Raw genomic sequence first — 23,489 nt, 5'->3', positions numbered from 1 at the left:
TTTTTCATAAAGATCATCCATACAAAAAATCAGCCCGTTCCGAAACTTCTAACCCATCCATTAAAAAAATGTTTGGCTCTCTTTAGCCATCGAAATTATGTGATAAATCATTTTCCTGGAGAGTTTATTTTTTGCCCACACTCGATTGTTAGACAAAATCCTCATTCTCAACAAAAATCGTTTGTTCCTCAGGGAAATCATTTGGCTTGTAGGTGAAACACACAATTAATATTTTTCATTCCCTTTAAAAATAATACTTGCCACTAATTAATGTACAAAGTTTTTATATTATCTCTTAGAAATTATTACAAAAATCATTGAGGTTATAAGTGACCACATATGTTCATATTGGAATGATCTGTTATTTCTTAATTATTATTTTCCATGAAGGACTGTTCAACATGTTTGCCTTGTTGGCAGATATTACATAAAAAATTAGATATTTTTTTAAATTGGTGGTTGTCCCTCCGCATGTTGGCATAAACTTCCGTCGAGTGCTCGTTGCCCTCTTATCAATTTTGAACCATAAATTTCTGCAAGCCTTTACTAATTGCCTTTACAGAAATGCAAGCAAAACTTTACCATACCTAAAATATCACTCCAAAAGACCACGAAGTTTTGCAATACAATAAACCTTACAAAAAAAAAAAAAAATTTTGCAATACAAAAGTGATAATGCAAATTGGCAAAGCTTTTCATCAATTTTAACGGAATCAAGTAGGGGCAAGCTTTGCATAAAGATTTTCTAAGAAGGCTTAACATGCATTTGGATAGCTCCGACGGGGAGTTGGAAGTGCTTCTTGAGCTGTTTGATAAAAAACTAGAATTGTGATAATTTGATGCTCGTTTTTTAGCTTACAAAACCATAAATATATGTTCTTGTATATCTTGAAGCAATGAATCTACGGTTCTATGAAAGTAGCATACAAAAAAGAGCGTCAGATTATCACGATTCAAAAAAATATTAGGTCTAGCTCTTAGGAAGCTAGAAGCTAACAAATTTCATTTTATCTAAATTCATCTATTGCCCATACAAAAAATCTATGTACCAATACTTTTTTCTTGGTGACGTATCTAGTTCAATAGCACTTGTCAGAGTTGGTTCCAAATTCATTAGCCCATAGTACTTCTCCAGCTATTTCCAAGAGCACTTCAATTTCAGATCCCTACTATTTATGTTGCTAACCTATTAAACTCGACCCATTACAATAATCTTTTAGGATTTATAAATTTGCTAGAAGAGATTCAAACTCACAAAAATTAAAAAATAAATATAGAAGGGACTTTAGTTCTCAATTTTTAAAAAAGACGTAGCCAAACAAGATTATGGATTCTAGAAATCAATTTCTATTATTTGATTCTAACCATCCAAAATCAGAATTTGAAATCATAATCTAACCAAACATCCCTCCAAAAGTCACATATGAAAGGCCACATGATACGTATGGTGCCTAAGTCAAGTAGGGATAAGAAGCAAGTGATGCATATATCAGTAGGTCTTTAGGGTTTGGAAGGTTGTTAGGCTCCGCATGGGCAAGTTTAGTGGGTGTGTTGGGACATATGGACTCTATAAGTCAAGTTCAAGGGTAGACTACGGACCACCAAAAGCTAATTAAGCGTGCGTATGGGTGAAAGCCATATTCGTTTCTTCTCTGGTACATTTGGACACATTTCTATTCTACTAATATAAAAATTCAAACAGATTCATCTTTCTTAATCTTAGCAATGGTGCCAATGTCACCAAGGATCACTATTCCCCTATCTTTAGGCCAAAAGACAAAGAAATGAAAAAGACATTGAAAGAGATCGAAAACACTTCATGAAACTTTCTATGCAATGACAAACTATCAATTTTTAATATGTTGATTTGATGGGAGTATCTATGTGGATAATACACCTATTATACTCGTATAGGATAATAATGGTGCCATATCCTATCCGTGTACGTGTTTAAGCCGGTTAAGTGGTTCTATGTGTAAGTCAATATTTCCAAGCTTGTTCAACAGCAGAACAGACCAAGATAGAGGCATCTATTCTGACTGGTAGGGCAAGCCTGATTAGAATATTTATGTAATCCTGACTAACACGTATCAAGTCTATAGATCTCGGAGGAGATCTTCGTAGAATCGTAGAGTTAATCTCAGAGATCTCATTTCGATTTAGGATTCTTGTAATTAGGGGATTCTCCGGGATCACATCCTGATGGAAGGTAAAACCTTGATTCAAAGAAGGTATCTATAAATTAAGGAATTAGTAAAGACAAAAAGATCATTTTTGGGGGCTGATTTAGGAGAGAGAGAGAGTTCTTATTGTTATTCTTCTGCAACTCTAACTTGAGCGTCGAAGAATTCTTGACAGGTACCACACTGGTGCTAACAAGAGGGACGATGGAGCAACTTCGAATCAATAGAGCGGAGTCTATCAGAACATCACCAGTTTACACCCCGACAATACTTATCCAAAGAGACTCTTTCATTGAGGGGTGTTGCATTATAAGTATGTAACAACTAATTTCTAATCATATATAAATAAGGAGTCGTGATGAATGCACGCGGTTTTGCTATGCAGTTGGGTACACGGTTGGCGTGAAAGGGCACAAAACCAAATATCTTTCTCATCGAGATACACAGAAAAAAGATGTGCGATTTTATGCCCTTGCCACGTCAGGCACGTACCCAACCGCATGCATTCATCATTATTCATAAACAAGTGATGACAAATTGTAACACAAGTTTTAGAGATCTAATTAAGTTTGTCTATTGTCTCCAACATTCTCTTTAGGATTACAATGCAATTTTTTTTAGGATTTCTATGCAATTTATCTTCTTACAATTGGATGCTTCATCTCGTTTTTGACTTTATAATGATTGTCAAAATTGAGATAACACCTTCTCTTTCACAATGGTTTTGACCCTCTTATTGGTTGCTTGACTAGGGGAATTATGGAATATGAAATGCTCCGGAGTCATGCTGGAGTGACTTTAAAATTCACATCGATTCACATTTTGTTGACATGGAGGTGCGCACGAAACCTTAGATTCTTTTCACTCCTATCTCGATGAAAAGCATCTATGGTTCCATACACACATCCACATCAGCAAATTGTGAATCGATGTGAATTTTAAAGTCACTCTAATATTATTCAATGCCTTGACTTTTGCCTAGGTTGCTTTTGAGTCGTGCTGGGGTGACACAAAGGGAGACAAGGGTTATACAATGACGTAATGGTGCGCATATAACCGTACGTAGGTAGTGGCACGCACATTACCGTAGATGCTTTTCCACGAGATACGCGTAAAAAGCATCTACGGTTATGTGCTCGCCACCACGTCATTTGTGTCACTCCAGCATTAGTGGTTGCTTTTAGAGTTTATTACTTAGCAAGCTTTTCCTAGGTTACCTCATGGAATTTTCAACTTAGCCAAACTCTTTTTTTTTTATTATTATTTTCTTTTTCACTCCAATGTTTTTCCTTTGTTTCCCAATATGGATCCTTTATCTAATAGGTGTTTCTTATTTTTCACCTAGTTTGTCCTTGTATTTAACTTCCTAGATTTCTTTTGAAGTGATCACGTCCAATACAATTCAATCCAAATTACTTCCTTCCCCTAGGTTAGGATGATGTGCTTGATGAACATTATGCTCCAATAAAATAATTTGTACTAGATTTTCTTTTAGAGGGCCCTGGCTATTCTACTATAACAGACTTAATAAACATGATAGAGGGCACAAAATGACTTTTTTAAATGAAGTTTAACTCTAGGTGATGAATGCGGATCTATTCAATTTTCAGAAATAGAATTGCCAAAAGATTGGGATTTCAGCTTCCATCAAGATTATTAGTATTGTCACCTCAAAATAAATGGGTAGGGTGACTTATTTTCAAAATATAAGCCTGTAATTAGTTGTCCTATTGAGATTCTATTTCTAATTTAGATTTTGTAAGCCAATAGAACTTAAGGGACTGCCTCAATTGCATTGGTAGTTTGAACTTTGAAGTTAGGGGATAATTGTGCCTTTAGATCTTGAACTTCTCACATGATAACCCCTCTCTCTCTCTCTCTCTCTCTCTCTCTCTCTCTCTCTCTCTCTTTTATGGTTAAGCAGGAATACAATCTCCCATTTAATTCTTGAAAATTTTAGAAATTTTTTGTTTTTTTTCAATGGAAGTATTATTCTCTGGATTATTGAACTATTTTGAATAATTCATGGATTTTAAATTTGAAAAGAATAAAACATGACTTTGTCAAAATAAAAATTGTTATCGGTCCATAGTCCACACTGCAACAAATGATTCTTTGCATGGAATCAACCAACTATCATTAACATACTGTACGATGTTTAAATATTTTTCACAGAAGGCACTCAAAAAATTGGACTGCCACTTTTCAAACTCCTTCTTAGTAGATGGTAAAACTATATCATTTCACATTCCCATGAATTTTTCTCAAACTTCTTTGCCATCAAACACATTTTTCACTTTACAAGGATATTTCGAGAGATATAATATCTACACAATAAATTTCTTGTTTTTGAAAAGATGTTTTTATGGTATTCATCAAGGAAATGACTAAGGGTAAGGTATTTGATTCCATAATCGTATTCCTTTGTTTCAATGCCCATGACTAATTTTCTTCTCTTTCAACATCTAAGTAGACAAATGCCAATGAAAATGTCAAATCGGTAGATGTCTCACCCCAACAGTCTCCAACAACGGCATATTGTATCGATTGATTTTGTAAGTGCAATCCATGAGAAAGATATTAGAAAAACACTTTGCAAGTTGAATTGACTCGGGATCCGTCCAAAATATATCTCTAACAACATACATACCCTCATCACACCTATGCCATTCTAAATAATCTTTCTTGATCAACTTCTTAAAAAAACATTGCATTTGTGATCAACCTGACATACCTCTTTCCTTATCTTTAACTGAGCGTTGTAAATGGCCTTTAATGTTGTAGAATTATATTGATTTCTTTGCTTGATTGTTCGGAAAATGTATCTTGGACTAACACCAACTATTGTCATTTCAGTCAGAAGTTGTTTCTCACTCGGTAGTAGCTTCCCAACAAATGAATACTTCTCAAGATGCTCGGCAATACCGTGATTGTGTGAACCACATATGACTTTGATCTTTCATTGATCATCATCTGCAAATTTCAAACCTCTCAAAGAAAAAGGGCATCCGCATCTCTTATTGTTTGACTGTCTATCAGATTTTTATCTCGACCATTTTTAGATCCTTTATAATATTCACCCCTCGCAACCAAAGAATATTCTAGGACTTTTACCCTTTTGATGATGATCTGATCCATCTACACAAGTCTTCTCAACTATAAAACACTTCATCTGATCGAAAGTATGTTGTATGATCAGTTACTTGAGCTAATTGCATTTATATATTTATAAAGTTAAACAATTAGTAAAAATAAAATAATATTAAAAAAAATCATTATGTTCGGTATGTACATACTGAGCTGGGTTCAACATATTCGGTATTGTGGTTCCAAACAAAACTCTGAAAATATTTCTAAATTATTGCAGTTCTTTTCAGTACCCCACTGAATTTTGTATGTGCCATCGGTACATATATATAACCGAGTCTATTATCCTAATTTCAATACTTGCCCATCAAGTGACTGTCTAATTTGTTTTTTGATTTTTCAACTAATTCGGTATGTACATACCGCATATGTTATTACACATTCGGTCTGCATCTACCAAATGGTAAAGAAAAAAGTTAAAAATAGGTAGATGCTGTTAAAATTTGTTTCAAATCTTAACAATACCTTAATATAAGACAAATTTTATGTCATTACGTTTATTGATCATTCAATATAAGATAAAACTATCAAAAAGGTGTAACCAACAAAGATTAATATTAAAAACCCTACTAAGTTACCTCTATTGATTTAAATCCATCAAAACCCTTTCTAGAGGTGAAGATACTCAAGTTTTAATTGCTGTTATATCGTTATCGATGAAAATAAATTTGATAGAAATTCTTAGGTTTTAATCGATGGAGTGAACATGTTCTTCCAATCGATTATTTAGATATACATCCATCAGTACCTTCAATGTGTGCAACTAGTAAAAATACAAGCGTAAAATAGTACATTATCTTTTTTTTTTTATCTTAAAAGTCACTTAAGTGGGTGCGCTGTGCCATTTTGTGTGCAAATAGACCTGCCCTTTATTTTAGCTTAAGCAAGCAAGGGGTTAGTGGTCACTAGAGGTAAAAAGTAGATTCAATGAGATTCAAAACTAGGTGGCACCTTAAAAAAAGAACAGAGTGGTGCTAGAGTGACCTCAGTGGGGGACATCTTGACGTGGTGGCGAACGTATTTCTGTAGATGCAATGTTCCACAGATTTGACCGTTTAGAGCCGTCGAATTTCTCCCATCCTATATTAATTTGACAGTTTTGACTTGTCAAAAAGAAAATTTTGACAATGAAAAATTTGATGCCTTAGTCCGTCTAATTTTATGAAATTTGATGATCTTAAGCTGTCAAATATGAGTTTTTTTCACATTGTGTTCTTTGCCTTTGTCTTATCTCTTTGCTCTAGTTTTTTCATGTTTCATCAGAACTAACTTGATCCATATGGTTCAATAAGCAGATTGGGTCGGTTGACCTGACAAGCCTACATCCTAATCCAAGCTCAAACTCTAATTAAATGAGTTTAGTTGTCTTTCCTTAGCTTGGTCAAGAATAATTATAATCAATTACTTGTTATGGAGTAGGATCATAGGGCCATCAAGTTATACAAATTGGGTCGAGCTAGAGCTTAGTGTATGTATTAGAAGATAATTTATTTAAAGTATATTATTTAATTAAAGCTATTGGCACCCCAACTTTATTTATTTTTATTTTCTTTATTTTCAATTGAGGTGTGATAAGTAAAACTTGGGATGCCAATAGCAGCTCTGTTGGGTATAAACCTTTGTAAAAGTAGGGGTGCCCTTTGCAACATGTGATAAAAAAAATTCAAAAATTGGGGTGTAATAACAGCTCACATGATAATCCGGATTCACAAAATATAAAAATAAAATCATTATATTATAATTTATTATTATTATAATATAATAAAAATAAAAATATTATTAAAATTTTATACTATAATTATTATTTTAAAATTTTACAATTATTTAAAATTTATAAAATGATATAAAATTTTACATATTTTAAAATGTTAAATTTGTGCAAAAACAGACGATTTTCAAGGGGTCCTTGAAAATTGGCAATTAGACCATCGATTTATTATTTTTTTGAAAAATTCATATTTTTTTAATTATTATAAAATAATATATTATTTTTTAATAATTTTCCCGTTGTTAATTTTTTTTCTAGAATAGTGTAGGGCTAACATTTCTTTTCCTACCCACCCATGGGTTGCCTAAGTGGTAAGGGCGAGCATGTGAAGTGTGGGTTAGGCGCATGTCACGGGTTCAATTCCCTTCTTGGAATTTTCTCATGATTTAACTGGGGGATCATGGCGGTGGGTTGTTGTGGTAGTCCTCCCCGAGATTAGTTGGTGCGCGCAAACTGGCCCGAACACTCGGTTAGCAAAAAAAAAAAAAACCATTTCTTTCCCTACAGATCCATCTTGCCCTACCTTGGGATCCACAAACACTAATGATGCACTCTTGCACCTCCAAAGTTTCTTGAGTGTGCTTGCAGCACAAGCCTGAGCTATGGAGAATGAGATTACAATCCCCACTTTGTAGAGATTTCCTAATCCATCCTAATCTTAATGAAGCAATCCTTGCTTAATTAAGATTTCATCTCCTTTTGATACCCTTCTTTACTTAGAAATTAGAATCCTTCTATCTATAGAAATCTACAACGTCCAAAAATCCCTATAACTGAAAAAAAATAAAATAATAACGTATGGATAAAAAAGATAAAATGTTGAGATCAAAGGTAAAAGTTACCCTATTTGATGATTAATCGGAAAATAACTGATGGTTGGTTTTGGAAAAAAAATTAGAGAATTTTGTGAGAGTGCTGGTAAGTAATCAATGATTAAATAAAAGAATCCATTTTCTATAATAAACTCCCCTTTATTTTTTAACATTTTACACCAAGTACAAATGCATCATCCCAAAGACCCGACCACCCCCCCCCCCCCCCTCTCCCTTCTCTCTCTCTCTCTCTCTCTCTCTCTCTCTCTCTCTCTCTCTCTCTCTCTCTCTTAAAACTATGCTATTGAGACAGCAATGGGGCTTCTTACTATATGAATACCATCTCTCCATGTGTACCATCCAAAAGAAAACTGCCCTGCATTGTTAGCTATCTCACTTGATCTTCTTGGTTTCACAGTCACTGTGAAGCTCTTCTTCTCACCTACATGTCTGAAAGGCAGAATACTTGGATATATTTTAACTGAAAATCCTCGTGGCGGTTTAACGGATGCAAAGTAAATACTCTTACGCCCTCCAACATTGGTAACAGTTCTCTTCACAGTCATGGTGCCATTGAGTTTAGAGATTGCAAGTGATGGATAATTGAGATTGATTGGTGAGGGTAAGACCGTTGGACATTTGAAGGTTGGATCAATATTGTCGACTCCGCTTGTACAGAGGAAAAGGAGGTAATCGGTGTAGGAGGCATCGTAGACAAGGCCAGGATCATATGCTTTTGATGGATCAAGGTGACCGGACCCATAGTTGAATGGGTTTGCTAGCTCACCCGTGGCTGTAGTGATCGGTTTGCCTAGATTGTTTCTCAAGGATGCTGTCATGGAAAAATAAAATGTAATTAGGAAGATTGTTTTTAAATGCCAAGGCATGAGACAAGGTGTTTCAATAGCCAAAACCCTGAGTTTCACTACTCAAGGAAGAAGGGCAATGAATGACAAAAATGCAGTTTTACTAGGTCATGGATGGAAAAACACAAAATCCTGATCGTTAAAACACAAAATCTGATCCAACCATCGGGATTTATCTTAGTGATACGTGTTTGATTTTCATGTTTTAGTGGTCCAGGTTTCGAGCTATAAATGATAAATAAATTTACAAAGTCTGATAAAATAGAAAAAAAATAAATAAAAAAGACATTCTAAATAATTAATGGGCTTGGTCTTGGGAGAGAGAAATAGGTAATATATATATACGGATCAAGCAACATGTGGAAAAACGTATGTAAATCAATGTAACATTAATAAATTTTATAAAATATGAGTTAGAGGTTTTGGATTGATCTGATTTTTTGTGAGGATGATCTTTATGATGAGAAGATCATCCTAAAAAAAAATCAGTCCAATCTGAAACTTCTAACCCGATCAAATGTGATTTAGAATGTGGATCGTCGATTTTTTACCAGTAATTTGTAAATCACTTTTGATGGACTTACAAGTTTCAGATTGAGATGATTTTTTGTGAGGATGATCTTCTCATTATAGAGAACATCCTTACGAAAAATCAGCTCAATCCAAAACCTCTAACCCATATTTTGAACAACCATTGTTTTTACATATGTCCCTTGATCCGCCCCATATATATATATATATATATAAGAAACAAGATTATATATAAACTAAACATTGAAACATTGATGACTTTATAATTATAACACTAATACATACCGCTATTACAAAAACATATGGGAAAAAGGAAATACAAAGTTCTAGCTTGACAATGTTATCCTAGAGATTTTTTTGCTCACAAAAAACTCAATCCGGGATTTCACTGAATCCCAAGTGATCAATCGCACCAAACCTAATTAGGGTAGTTACGTAAATTGAGAATGCCCTCAACACACGAGGGCTCCTATGATTGGTCGATCCAAAATTTTGTGAAATCCTAGCTTAACTTTTTTGCAAGTAAAAAGTTTTTCATAATCGTACTAAGATTTTTGGATATGATGTGCCACGTGGAGGGAACATTGATTGACCCACATTGAGACATTGAGTAATTGCTATAGCCGATTTTTCCTTCATGTGACGCACCCAGTAAGACTGGAAGCCTGACTATGTTAGTCAAGTTATCCTTACTTTAAAGTGTATACAATGTGAAAAAAGTCCAAATTTGATGGTCTTGGACTGTCAAATTTCATAAAATTCAATGGACCAAGAGGTCGAATTGGCATTGAATTTTTCATTGTCAAATATTTTTTTCGACGGATCGAAACTGTCAAATTAATGAAAGATGGGAGAAATTTGACAGTTCTAAGCCGTCAAATCTAAGAACATCAAGAATTTTGACGGTCCTAGACTATCAAAATTCAATTTCTAAATTTCGTGGGCATTGACCCGTCAATTTTTTCTGATGAATTTTTTCACGTAGAGGTATAGAGGCATCTTAATGGTATGAGTCTTTTGAAGGCCTCCTTAATATAATAAGGGTAAGGCATTTTGTAATAATAATAAGAGTCGTGTTGAGGTGACACAAAGCATTTATTGTGATTTTCATAATTCTGATGTGGACATGCATACATAACCGTAGATGATTTTTACTCGTATCGCGAGGAAACACATCTATGGTTATGTGCACATCCCACGTCAGACTTGTGAGAATCGCACTAAATGCTTTGTGTCATTTCAGCATTTTCCTAATAATAATAAAGTTTTATCTGTTAAAGCCTAGTAAAACTGTTTGATAAGAGCCTCCAACGCATTTGAAAACATTTGTTAAAATGTGGCAATAATATAGTCAGAAAAAATTATGATTGACCATGCCAATTTCACAAGTTGTTTAAACTACCTGTAGTCATGAGAGCAGATCGAATGGCAGCGCTGCTCCAGGTCGGATGAATTGATTTAATGAGGGCAGCTATGGCAGCCACATGGGGACACGACATTGAAGTCCCCGAGTCAAAGTTGTAGTCGACGTGCCGATGATCAAAGTCAAGTTTTGTAGGAGACGATGATCCACTCCAAGCTGCCAAAATATTAATTCCCGGTGCAGTAATATCGGGCTAAAAGGAATCGAACAATCATGTTAGTCCCCAAGAACATAATATTCGCTGTTACTAGGAATTGGGTTTCTTTATTTAACGTAGATTACCTTAATAATATTGGGTTCAAGAGCATTCGGACCAGTTGAGGAGAAGTCAGCCATGAAAGGTGCAGGTTTAGAATGCAACACTGTCATACCAGGACTTATTTTCGCCATTGGATTCTTTGTAGATTTGATATATTTGAGAATTTTATTGGCTTCATAAGCTGCAACCGCTGTTCCAGGGAGATAGTAGGGATCGACCGATATCTCATCTCCGTTTGCAGGGGAGTTTCCAAGGATGATAGCGACACCACCCGCTCTTTTCACCTCTAATCCCTTTTCTACTCTCAAACCTTCTCCTCTAATACACAACACAATTTTTCCTTTGGTCTTTTTCGGCGAAAGGGAACCGGGAAGGCATTGTCTGTAATATTTTCTTAAGATCAATATCTTTAACTAATGAAATTTCTTTGTTGTCCTTCTTCAAAACATAAACCATACAGAGATGATGATATGTGAAGAATTACCCGGCGGTAGAATTTTTGGGAACATGGGGTTCAACTACATTGCCAGCATAAACCAGTGGGTACATCTGGTTCTTCAAATTGTGTGGACTTATCGACTCACCCTGAAATTGAACTAAAAAAAATTATAAATTATAAATAAGAGTTCTCCTAGGTTGAGCTGTGGTAAGAGCTTTTTTACTCTTTTTTTTTTTCCATTTTGATTTGGATGAATTGTCCATGGAGGTAAGACCTTTGTCACAAAAAATTTCAAAATGGAAGACATGTAAGGTGAAGGACATAAAAAAATGACATCAGAGTGGATATGAACACACTTGAATTGATAAAATATTACTTTAGACCAATTTAGTTGAAGACTAAGATTCGTTCCACCCCAATATTTTTAGATAATATACTTTGTGATTATGATGAGTCCCTTCAAGAATTCGCCAACATTAAAAATTACAATCTATAATCATGAAACTTAAAGCTAATTATTTCCTGATATAAATAATGAGTCGTGCTGGAGTAATATTGAAATGTACATCATGGGAGACATTTCTGACATGAATGTGTCAGAGCCATAGATGAAAAGCATCTATGATTCTCACACTCAAAAAAAAGTGTCAAATAGCCACCGCATGTTACTATAGGAACAGGACACGATTCTTGATCACGACTCAAAAAAAAAACCCAGAACCCTTAAGTATTTAGAATAATGCTGAAACATACTTCCACGTCAGAAATGTCCCCACAATATTACTCTAGCACGGCTCAAGTAATTAATATTCTTATTCTAAGGCCTAAAAAGGTTATGCTGGGAATCAATTTCTAGCAAAAGAAAGAAAGAGAACTGATTATGCCAAAGTTTAAAATACATATGGCATGAGTTTATTGGTTGTTGAAACACATGTCGTATTAGGAACTAATTGACCTCGAACTAGGTTTGATCATAGAAACACTTTTTTTTTCTTGCTATGCAAGCAAGGGTGAGTGGTCCGTTCGAAATTCAACAAGTTTCGAACCCACACACCTAACTAACTTAGCTAGATTAGAAAAGCCCTAGGAAACTATTGTTGCACAAGTTTCATGAAGCCAAGTAATTAGAAAGTAGTACCCTCAAATCATTTGAGGCAGAGCAGCAAACATTAATAAACTGGATTCCCATGAAATCTATATTCGTTTGAGGCTAAAAAATCCAATAAATAAACAAAATTGAAGGGTACCTTGATTTTCATGCTGTTCCCCAACAAGACAGGCATACTGAAGTCTCTATCCAGACTACTAGCCGCAACGGTGATGATCCATGGAGGAAGATTTGATAAAGTGCCCGGCGTGGGACCACTATTTCCTGCACTACATGCTACAACAATGTTCTTTTTGATGGCGTGTAATGCCCCCATCGCAATTCCATCATTCACATAACTTACAGGCTCACTTCTTACGATGGAAATACTCATGATGTCTACACCATCCCCGATTGCGTTGTCCATGGCAGCAAGCATGTCGGCATCCATACAAGTGCTACCATATGCCAAGGTCTCACCAGGGATCGGCCAACATACCTTGTATATGGCAAGGCGCACAAGTGGAGCTCCACCAGAGGCCGTGCCACGTGCAAACCCACCGAGGGCTGCCACATTGTAAACTGTCCGACCTCCCACTATAGAGGCTGTATGGCTTCCATGGCCATCATGATCACGTGGTGATCGATAATCGATAGTAAAGTTGGGAGCGGTTTTGTAATATTGTTCAAAACCTTTGAGATAGTACCGTGCCCCGATTATCTTCCTGCCAATATATAAATTGCATTAGATCATTCAAATTAATCGATCCCAATTAAAAGAAATATTTAAAATAAGAGTCATGATAATATGACTCACCAGGTGGCATACTCAAGTAACTCCATGACATGGACAAGTATAGGAATCATAGATCTGTATGCCTCGGGATACATTGTTCCCTCGGATACACTTTTTTATGGAGAAGTGCAATCATGTATCCCGAGGCCTACAGATCACGGTACCCAAACTTGTCACATCATGGAGTCATTTGACTAAACCACCTGGCGAGCCATATTTTCACGACTCTTGCAATGACGGTTCTAAAACAATTAGAGGAAGATCCAAAAGATCCTAGATGAAGGACTCTAAACAAAGTGAAATAGAGGAACATGATTTGTTTAATAAATTGTTGGGACACAACTTTGTTACTGTTATTGTTGTAGATCATTCAAAATAACGACTTCAGCTATATATTGAATTTGGTCATTCAAATCAATGGCTAAGATCATCTAACATGATCTCCTCTTGTTGTGAGATGTAATAGATACTATGGTCACCAATCAAAAAAAATATATGCTACGGTCCCCCGAAGACCCTATCTCTATGGGCATGGATTATGAGCTCAAAAACTTAATCAGACTGAATCAGAACTATTATATCGGACCAATTTGATAAATTTTGGATTCAATCATCGTCTTTAAATCATTGCTCAATCATACCCTACATCTAATTGATCTGAATCCATAACTTTAGAATCTTAATTTATGTTATAAGGACACAGAACCAAGTTTCTTATTGGATTGGTTTTGGATCATTGATGACCCCAATCTAATAAAAACCCAATCCAATAATATGTGAGAAAAATACATATAAATTATTAATGAAATCCAGAAAATATCGGATGCAGTATAATATTGTCCATTGGCAGCTCTAGAAATAGTATTTATTGTCTAGGGATCAATATAAATTTTCTAGGTTATATTTTTCCTGAAATCCTCAATTAGAAGTATTTTAGCATCTCAAGCGTTGGAGCGTCAAACCTCGTTTGAGGGTAGTGTTTTCCTTTTCTTCAACCGTGGGGAAGGAGGAGAGTAGTTTATGTGAGGACAAACATTGAAATTCATTACGTTCCAATGATCACAATTTTCCTCTTTTAGTATTCCAATGGAGAAATCTTATGCCCCTGGAAACTTAAAAAATATTTTCGTGTAAATATTTTCCAAAAAGTTTCTAGTTAAAGAAATATATAATGTTATGGAAATGTTAAAATAATAAAAAGAATTTCCTTTTCACATCTAACATGTAAGTTATGAAAATTTTCCATAAAACAAATTCAACTGTTTTAGAATTTTCAAAATGGTAAAAACCTCTGCGTGAATTACCATTTTATGAGCTAAAAATGAGTTATTTACGATTTCGGATAATTGGTCATTTTAATTACCAAAACATGAATGATCACGTTTTTGTTTTAAAAAAAAGGTGAATTACTATTTCTTGAGTTGAAAATGAGTTCTTTACGATTCTGGCTCACAATTCATTTTAATTATCAAAACATGAACAATCACATTTTCATTCAAAAACAAAATCAGAACAAAGTGACTACTTAGCAGGTTTAAAGTGGCAATTTCACTTTAAATTGGCATATAGCCACTTTAAAAACTTTCGAATTTGCTATCATTCACATTATGATAATTAAAATGAACAATAAGTTGGAATCGTAAATTCATCAAAAGTTGATCACTTTTTCTTAAATATCTCTAAAAAATTTTAGAACGATACCGAATTTAATGGTTTTAAAGTAACAATTTCACAAGTTTAAAGTGATTATTTCCAATTATTTACTTTAAACCTGCAAAATTGTCACTTTAAAAACCTTCCAATTCGTTATTATTCAAATTTTGGTAATTAAAATGATCAATAAGCCTGAATCATAAATTCGTCAAAAGTTGATCACTTTTTCGAAAATATTCCAAAAACCTTCTTTTAAGGAAAAGCAATTTGACCACACCCATTGAAAGTTGCATGCAGTGGGGTAAGTGAAATTAAACCTACTTTTCATTGGGTTGCTTTAAATTAATATTGAACCAACATTCAAATACCACCCAAAGATGTATAGAACTGTAAAATAAATAGTAAATAAATTAACAAATAAAGATTAAGAAAAGTAGTATTCACCTGTTACAGTGTGTGGAGTTGAAAGAATCTCCAGCTTCACAGATTCCTTTCCATGATTTCGGAACGGGCCCCATCCCTTTATCATGGAAGCTTTTTGATTCTGGCCATATACCTAGAGCATACCACACAACATGCAATAATGCTTTGCTCTCTCTCTCTCTCTCTCCTTTAAACAATGGTTTTCTGATTAACCTCCTCATAAAATCAGGTATATTCAATATGCCACAATCGATTAAAGTAGAATTTGTGTTACATCCTTGTACCTTTGAACTTATCTCAATAAAATAAAGTACTCGTAATGTCAAGTCAAAACCTACTTTTTTTACTGTTGGAGATTGGGTATCTATGGTTAATCTATCAATATTTTGCCCACCACTTACGATCTCCACGTCAAAATACGAATTGATTGGTCACTAGCTATTGGACCCAAGCATTTTTAATCATTGACTTCCAATCTAAGGGGCCCACTAATCAGTTTTACTATGATTGAAAAAAAATCTCAAATTCAACTCTAACAAATCACCAATCTGACTATTTTTCCAAGTTCCAACAAGTTGTTCTATATGATTAGAGGAAAGATCCAAGCTTAAAGGAGGAAACTGAAAAGGTTTAAAAATGAGGGAGGTATATCAAATATGCTTAATTATTCAAAGAGGTAACTGAAAACCCTAAGAACAGCACAGATAAACAATCAAAATCATCCCAAAAACAAAATATAATATATAAAATAAATTTTTTTTAATACCTGAATCCAACAGCCCAACAATGATATCCTTCCCATATTTGGCATTATGTAGGAAACCATCTTTCTTCTTATTATGGATCTGCCCATCTCCTTCTCCCTCTAGAAGACCTAAAAACTTCCAGGACCTTGTAGTCTGCAAAGTCCACTTATTTGGATGGCTTTGAAAAACAGAAACAACCTCTTCCATCTCTGTTACAGAACCATATATACTTTTTGATTATTTTAAAAAATACATAAAAATTTAACAAGATCAAAGATAAACCTAATTTAAAGTTTCTTGTACTGGATAACATCGCGGCTTCATCTGGGGTGAGCAATGCAGCAAAGCCATTGATGCTGTTCTTGTAACTGTAGAGAAGAGAAGCTCTAGCTTCTTCTTCCGTTTCCTTGACAAAGAAGAGATAAGAGTGATGGGTTTCTTCAATCTCTTGGTGGCTTTTCTCTCCACTGTGTTCTCCAAAGTATACTATATAAACCTGCCAAATTTCATTGAATTTGAGTGAATTTCATTACATGACATATATGAAGAGAGAGAGAGAGAGAGAGAGGAAAAAACCTGTCGTTCACATGAGGCTAAGAGAGGAAGAAAGAGGATAAGAGAACAGAGAAGAAGAGAGAGATTTCCCATCTTTGTCTGCTTTGTCGGGGAGTTGAGTGATTGTGGCTGAGATTGCGTTTTTATATAGGAAAATGCTGAAGGAGTTTGACACGTTCAATTTACATCAAATATTTTTATTAAGGTCTTAGGAATCACCACGTCACATATCAAATGAACACAATCTCTCTCTTGTGGTCCTATCCTACATACTAAGGGTGCAACTTGGTTCGGGTTAGAGTAAAATCAAAATCGAATCGATCAAGATCGGTTCCATCATATGAGAATTATAACCGAACCGAATTGTTCTAGAATCGAACCAACCCAAACCAACCTTATTTCGATTTAGTTCGATTTAGTTCCATGGTTTGATGGTTAATCGCAATCACAGCCGCAGTTTCGGTTGGAGCGAGAGAGAGAGACAGAGAGACAGAGAGAGAGAGGAACTTGTTGGTTGTTGCAAGTTGCAGGTCCCAACCGCAGAGATCAGTCGGCAACCGTTGGCAACCGGTCGTAGAGACTATGATGAGGGTTTGGCAGCTGCTCACAGAGACGAGAGAGAGATGAGGTGTTTTGACCGGTGGCAACCGGTCACAGAGATGATAGAGGGATGGGGTTTCGTTTTAGCCGGTAGCAACCGCTCGCAGAGACGAGATGGCTTTCGTTTTAGCCGGTAGCAGCCGCTCGCAGAGACGAGATAGAGAGAGACAAAAGAGAGATTCCATGGTTTTAGCCGGTGGCAGCCGATCACAGTGACAAGAAGGAAACAAGAGACGAGAGAGATGAGGGTTTATTTTCGTTAAATGAATAATCAAATATATATTATATATTAAATTAATATTTTGTTAAAATAAATATTAATTCGATTTTCGGTTTTGTTCGATTTTTTATATTATCTGAATCGAGAACTAAACCGAATTCATTGATTTTTTATTTTTAAAATCTGAAATCGAACCAATATAAGTGTAAACCGATGCAAACCAATCAAAATTCCATGGTTTGGTTCGGTTCTCGATTTGAACCGAATTAAGTTGCACCCCTACTACATACCATAGTTTAAAACTAGTTGAGTTGACTCAACTAGATTGGATTTTAAGAGGACTCGACACCCAAATTAGATGGAACAAACTCAAAGAGTTAACTCAATAAATCATCAGGTCAATTTGAAAATGCACCAACAATTGAGACACTCGGCTATCTATTAGTATTTTTGTGAAGAGCAAAAACAAAAATATTTTACTTCTTCCAATAGATTTAAAATTATTATTTAAATATTTATAAATCACATATACTCTTGAATCCTTATAATATGACTCGCCAGGTGATATATTCAATCGACTTTTTGATGTGACAAGTTCAAGAATTATAGATTTGTATATCTTGATAATGTACTTTTCCATTTTAAAAAATTGTATCTCGAGGAAACTGTGTATCCCCAGGCATATAGATCTAGGGTTCCCAAACTTGTCCACGTTAGGAATTGATTGACCATGCACGTGACGAGTCATATTATCAATACTCTATATTCTTATTTGATTAGATTTGTGGGTTGTAGACTTGACTTGACTCGACTCAGTGGTGATATATTTGGGGCATTAATATAGTATTAAACATGAGCAAGGCACATCCCACGTGGAATGTAGAGGATGATGACATCAAACTTTTATGTATTAAGGTGAACAGCGAATTCTTCTGTCTACTCTTTCTATATGCGTTACATGTCAATACGTAATTAGTGATCGATTTGGAAAGTTTTTATTTTATTAAAATACCTGAACTGCCCTTGTATTTTAATGAAGAAGAAGGAATTATCCCCCATAAAATTGTTTTAATATTTTAGTCTGACCATTATACTCTCAAGTTATGATTAGAAAGCACGTACCCCGCATCTCCTGTCGGTGTAGAGGTGTCAACATGGAACCGATTTAAGACCCATAGACATTTTTTCCTCCTTTTAAAAGATAAAAAAGTGGATCCCTTTAAAAAGGAAGGGACTTAATCATAATCTTTCTAAAATTGTTGCTCCGGTCAATAAAGAATATTTTTTATCTAAGATTATCTTCTCTTTTTCTTTGTTTTCTTTTTTTTTTTCTTTTTGTGATAACAAAGGGTATCCGGGCCAACTTGCGCACACCAGACCAGTCCTTACACCCCTCACCCAGGCTTTACCCCCACTTACGTGAAACAATGCGTGGATTATCTTCCAAAGTAGCAGTTATCAAAATTTATTTGATAATTGTTATTTTAGATAATGATCTTACAGACCTCGAGATACGTTCAAAATAGTTTTGGAATTCATGTCAACGACTACCTCGGGATATGTTCAATCTTTGGATGTGTGTAAATCACTACATTGAGATACAAGTTGAATCTATCTTCAGATCAATCATCGAGATAAATATTATTGTACATTAATTATTCATTTGATGGACAACCTTCGAGCAACTCCAACAAACTCTTTAAACCTGACATCCTCTTTAGTCGAATCACAAAAATTGGGTCCAACGTACTCTTTACTAATAAATGTTAAAGTAACGAACATGGAAATCAAGACTCGTTATTATTAAAAATTTAAGAGTACTGATAATTGACTTAGTCACGTGACAACTCAATCGACTTATCTGACTTGGCAGGCTCGGGAACAATAGATGTGCTTTCCTTAGGATATAGAATTATAATTCCCCATAAAAAGGTGCAGTTTTGTATTTCAAGGAGAACACATCTACGATTTTAGAGCCTATCACATCAGGTAAGTCGATTGATCATGCCACAGGCCAAAGTTAGATTATCATGACTCAAAATATAATATAAAAAACATAAAAAATATTGTCCTTACTAATTTAGTAAGATTTCAAATCTTACTAAGGATCGTTGAACCCACATGAATTATCACATTGACATTCAACCACAACATCCTTCTAGATTTTATGAAAAAACTCATATTCACATAAATATATTTAAACAAATGAAATAATTGTTAAGTCTATTGCCGCACCCAACAAATTTTAAACTAGCTCAATTAACATTTGTCAGATTTTGATAAAATATGCTCTTTATTGTAAAAAGTATTATTGAAAATGCTCTCAAAAATGCTATTATTTTCCTATTTTAGTATATGTTTCTCAAGCCAATAGTTGACCCATAATTGTCATAGCTTATGAAAGAAAATTTAACTTTATGAGATTTAATTGCGTTTCCTCAATATCTCTGTATATAGTACAACGGTTGCTCATTAACTAATATTTATACCTTAGGTTCCAATCCTAACCCCCAAAAGTTCAAATTTTACAAGTGGAAGGGGGTCATTATCTTGACTTCCATACCATGTCATGTTAATATATTTGGAAGAGTTAATATATTTGTAATCAAATAGCCCAAATTAAATCATGTCAAATCTATATTGACCAATAAGATGCCTCACATCTTTAAGTTTTATAATCCCTAAATATAGATCTAGATTCATGTCTTGAATCCGGGCTCATATTTGGATTTTAGACCATATAATTAGGTTGTAACTCTTTTCTTATTATGTACCTTCTAAAAAGAACCATAAAACATGAAAATCGATTTAGCACAAGCAAACCCACACCTCGATGAGGGATATGAGGTGGAAGTCAATGACAAAAGAAATTCATATCCCAATAATACAAAATTCAATCATACCTATCCTGAGACTAAGTTTCAATTGTTGGATTTTACATATATATATAAATCGTACCTATCCTGAGACTAAGTTTCAACTGTTGGATTTTACATATATATATATTGGGTAGCAGTTGGTAGTCAACGTTTTGTCTTATATGATTAAAAGTGTTGGAATTATCTAATTTTTTTTATGAAAATGATCTCTATGGTGAGTAGATATGGATCCCTAATCATAGAGATCATTTTCACAAAAGATTAACTCATTTCAAAACTTTTAGCCTACATAGGGCAAAACATTTAACCCCAAGGGGATGGCCTGCCAAGCCTTGATAAGTTCCTCAAGAAGGGTAGGTCAAGTGTCTGAAACCCCACAAAGAAAATAAATTCCTTGAGATCACCCTCTAGGTCCAGTTAACCCTTGACTCAATTAGTTGCATGTAGGACTTTTCGAGGGGGCGGTGCATGTGACCACGGGATTAGTCTCACTTGAAGGTCCCACGAGAAGTCAAAAAAAAAAAAAATACAAAACACTTTGACTATGTTATTGGCTCTTGAACCCAACCCATATATATATATGGGTGGTGTTCAGAGGCCCTAAAGAGAGTTAAACATTGTGCCAAATATTTTTTCAATATATATGGGTTAAAAGTTTCGAAATTAGCTGATTTTTTTATGAGGATGATCTCTATGATGAGGAGATCATCCTCATAAAAAATCAACTTATTCTGAAACGTCTAACCCTATTTTGAAAATTGTTTGGCTCTCTTTAAGGCATCCGAACGTTTTCCATTGAGATCATCCTAAAAGAAAAATCAGTTCGTTCCGAAACTTCTAACCCATATATTGAAAGAATGTTTGGCTCTCTTTAACCATCGAAATTATGTGGTAAATCATTTGCTTGGAGAGTTTATTTTTTGCCCACACTCGATTGTTGAACAAAATCCTCATTTGGAAAATCGTTTGTTCCATAGGGAAATCATTTGGCCAGTAGGTGAAACACACAATTAATATTTTTCATCCCCTTTAAAAATAATATTTGCCACTAATTAATGTACAAAGTTTTTATATTCTCTCTTAGAAATTATTACAAAAATCTCTGAGGTTATAAGTGACCTCACATGTTCATATTGGAATCATCTGTTATTTTTTTCTTATTATTTTACATAAAGGACTGTTCAACATGTTTGCCTTGTTGACAGTTAGTAAACAAATAATTATATAGTTTTTTAAATTGGTGGTTGTCCTTCGCATGTTGGCACAAACTTTCGTCATGTGCCCGTCGCCCTCTTATCAATTTTGAATCATAAATTTCTTCAGGCCTTTACTAATTCCCTTTACAGAAATGCAAGGAAAATTTTACCATATCTAAAATATCACTCCAAAAGACCACAAAGTTTTGCAATACAATAAACCTTACAAAAAAAAAAAAATTGCAATACAAAAGTGATAATGCAAATTCGCAACGCTTTTCATCAATTGTAACGGAATCAAGTAGGGGCAAGCTTTGCATAAAGATTTTCTAAGAAGGCCTAATATGCATTTGGATAGCTCCGACAGGGAGTTGGAAGTGTATCATGAGCTGTTTGATAAAAAACTAGAATCGTGATAATTTGACACTCATTTTTTAGTGTACAAAACCATAAATTAATATATGTTCTTGTATATGTTGAAGCATTGAATCTACGGTTCTATGAAAGTAGCATACAAAAAAGAGCGTAAGATTATCACAATTCAAAAAAAATATTAGGTCTAGCTCTTAGGAAGCTAGAAGCTAACAAATTTCATTTTATCTAAATTCATCTATAGCCCATACAAAAGATCAATGTACCAATTCTTTCTTCTTCGTGACGTATCTAGTTCAATAGCACTAGTCAGAGTTGGTTCCAAATTCATTAGCCCATAGTACTTCTCCAGCTCCTTCTAAGAGTACTTCAGTTTCAGCTCCCTAGTGTTTGTATTGCTAATGTATAAAACTGAACCCATTACAATAATCTTTTAAGGTTTATAAATTTTCTCGAAGAGATTCAAACTCACAAAAATTAAAAAATAAATATAGAAGGGACTTTAGTTCTCAATTTTTAAAAAAGACATCGCCAAACAAGATTATGGATTCTAGAAATCAATTTCTATTATTTGATTCTAACCATCCAAAATCAGAATTTGAAATCATAATCTAACCAAACATCCCTCCAAAAGTCACAAATGAAAGGCCACATGATACGTATGATGCCTAAGTCTAGTAGAGATAAGAAGCAAGTGATGCATATATCAGTAGGTCTTTAGGGTTTGGAAGGTTGTTAGGCTCCGCATGGGCAAGTTTAGTGGGTGTGTTGGGACATATGGACTCTCTATTAGTCAAGTTCCAAGGGTAGACTACGGACCACCAAAAGCTAATAAGCGTGTATATGGGTGAAAGCCAAGTTCGTTTCTTCTCTTGTACACTTGGTCACATTTCTATTCTACTAATATAAAATTCAAACAGATTCATCTTTCTTAATCTTAGCAATGGTGCCAAAGTCACCAAGGATCACTATTCCCCTATCTTTAGGCCAAAAGACAAAGAAATGAAAAAGATATTGAAAGAGATCGAAAACACTTCATGAAACTTTCTATGCAATGACAAACTATCAATTTTTAATTTGTCGATTTGATGAGAGCATCTATGTGGATAACACACCTATTATACTTGTAGTGAATAATAATGGTGCAATATCCTAACCATACATGTGTCTAAGCTGATTAAGTGGTACTATGTGTAAGCCAATATTTCCAATCCTGTCCAACAGCAGGACAGACCAAAATAGAGGCATCTAACCTGACCGGTAGGGCAGGCCTAGTCTGAGTTATCAAATCTAGAGATCTTGGAGGAGATCTTCGTAGTATCGTGGATTCAATTTCAAAGATCTCATTTCCATTTAGGATCCTTGTAATTAGGGGATTCCCCGAGATCACATCTCGATGGAAAGGAATATCCTAATTTGAAGAAGGGATCTATAAATTAAGGAATTAGCAAAGACAAAAAGATCTTTTTTGAGAGACCGATTGAAGAGGGAGAGAGAGAGTTTTTATTGTTATTCTTCTGCAACTTTAATTTGA

At 34.6% G+C, this 23,489-nt stretch overlaps 1 protein-coding gene across 2 annotated transcripts; it reads right to left on the bottom strand.

Moving 5' to 3' along the window:
• Positions 1–8,151: 8,151 nt before the first annotated feature.
• Positions 8,152–16,864, bottom strand: LOC147390568 (subtilisin-like protease SBT5.6). 2 transcript variants are annotated; one of them, XM_086458162.1, is made up of 9 exons: positions 16,710–16,864; positions 16,416–16,629; positions 16,154–16,342; positions 15,409–15,520; positions 12,676–13,240; positions 11,474–11,574; positions 11,013–11,370; positions 10,710–10,923; positions 8,152–8,742 (listed from the first exon to the last, which is right to left on the bottom strand). In XM_086458162.1, the coding sequence occupies exons 1-9, from the start codon at positions 16,779–16,781 to the stop codon at positions 8,207–8,209; spliced, it is 2,361 nt and encodes a 786-aa protein (XP_086314288.1). In that variant the 5' UTR covers positions 16,782–16,864; the 3' UTR covers positions 8,152–8,206. The 2 variants fall into 2 exon arrangements, with proteins under 2 accessions (XP_086314288.1, XP_086314289.1); XM_086458163.1 differs by having other exon boundaries at positions 16,437–16,629; positions 16,710–16,863.
• Positions 16,865–23,489: the final 6,625 nt, after the last annotated feature.

This window comes from Akebia trifoliata, chromosome 11 (genome assembly GCF_017979445.1).
Source record: "Akebia trifoliata isolate Shusen 1 chromosome 11, ASM1797944v1, whole genome shotgun sequence".
In the NCBI taxonomy this organism is placed as follows: Eukaryota; Viridiplantae; Streptophyta; class Magnoliopsida; order Ranunculales; family Lardizabalaceae; genus Akebia; species Akebia trifoliata.
Note: the sequence above shows the minus strand (reverse complement) of the source record. Positions and strands in the feature narration are given on the sequence as shown.

What these genes read in the sequence shown, in the direction of transcription:
- LOC147390568 (XM_086458162.1), bottom strand. Translation starts at nt 16,781, where the DNA reads ATGGGAAATCTCTCTCTTCTTCTCTGTTCTCTTATCCTCTTTCTTCCT. An exon ending in TAGCCTCATGTGAACGACAG is followed by an intron (nt 16,630 to 16,709) that starts GTTTTTTCCTCT and finishes GAAATTTGGCAG; the next exon opens with GTTTATATAGTATACTTTGG. An exon ending in CCCAAAAATTCTACCGCCGG is followed by an intron (nt 11,371 to 11,473) that starts GTAATTCTTCAC and finishes AAAATATTACAG; the next exon opens with ACAATGCCTTCCCGGTTCCC.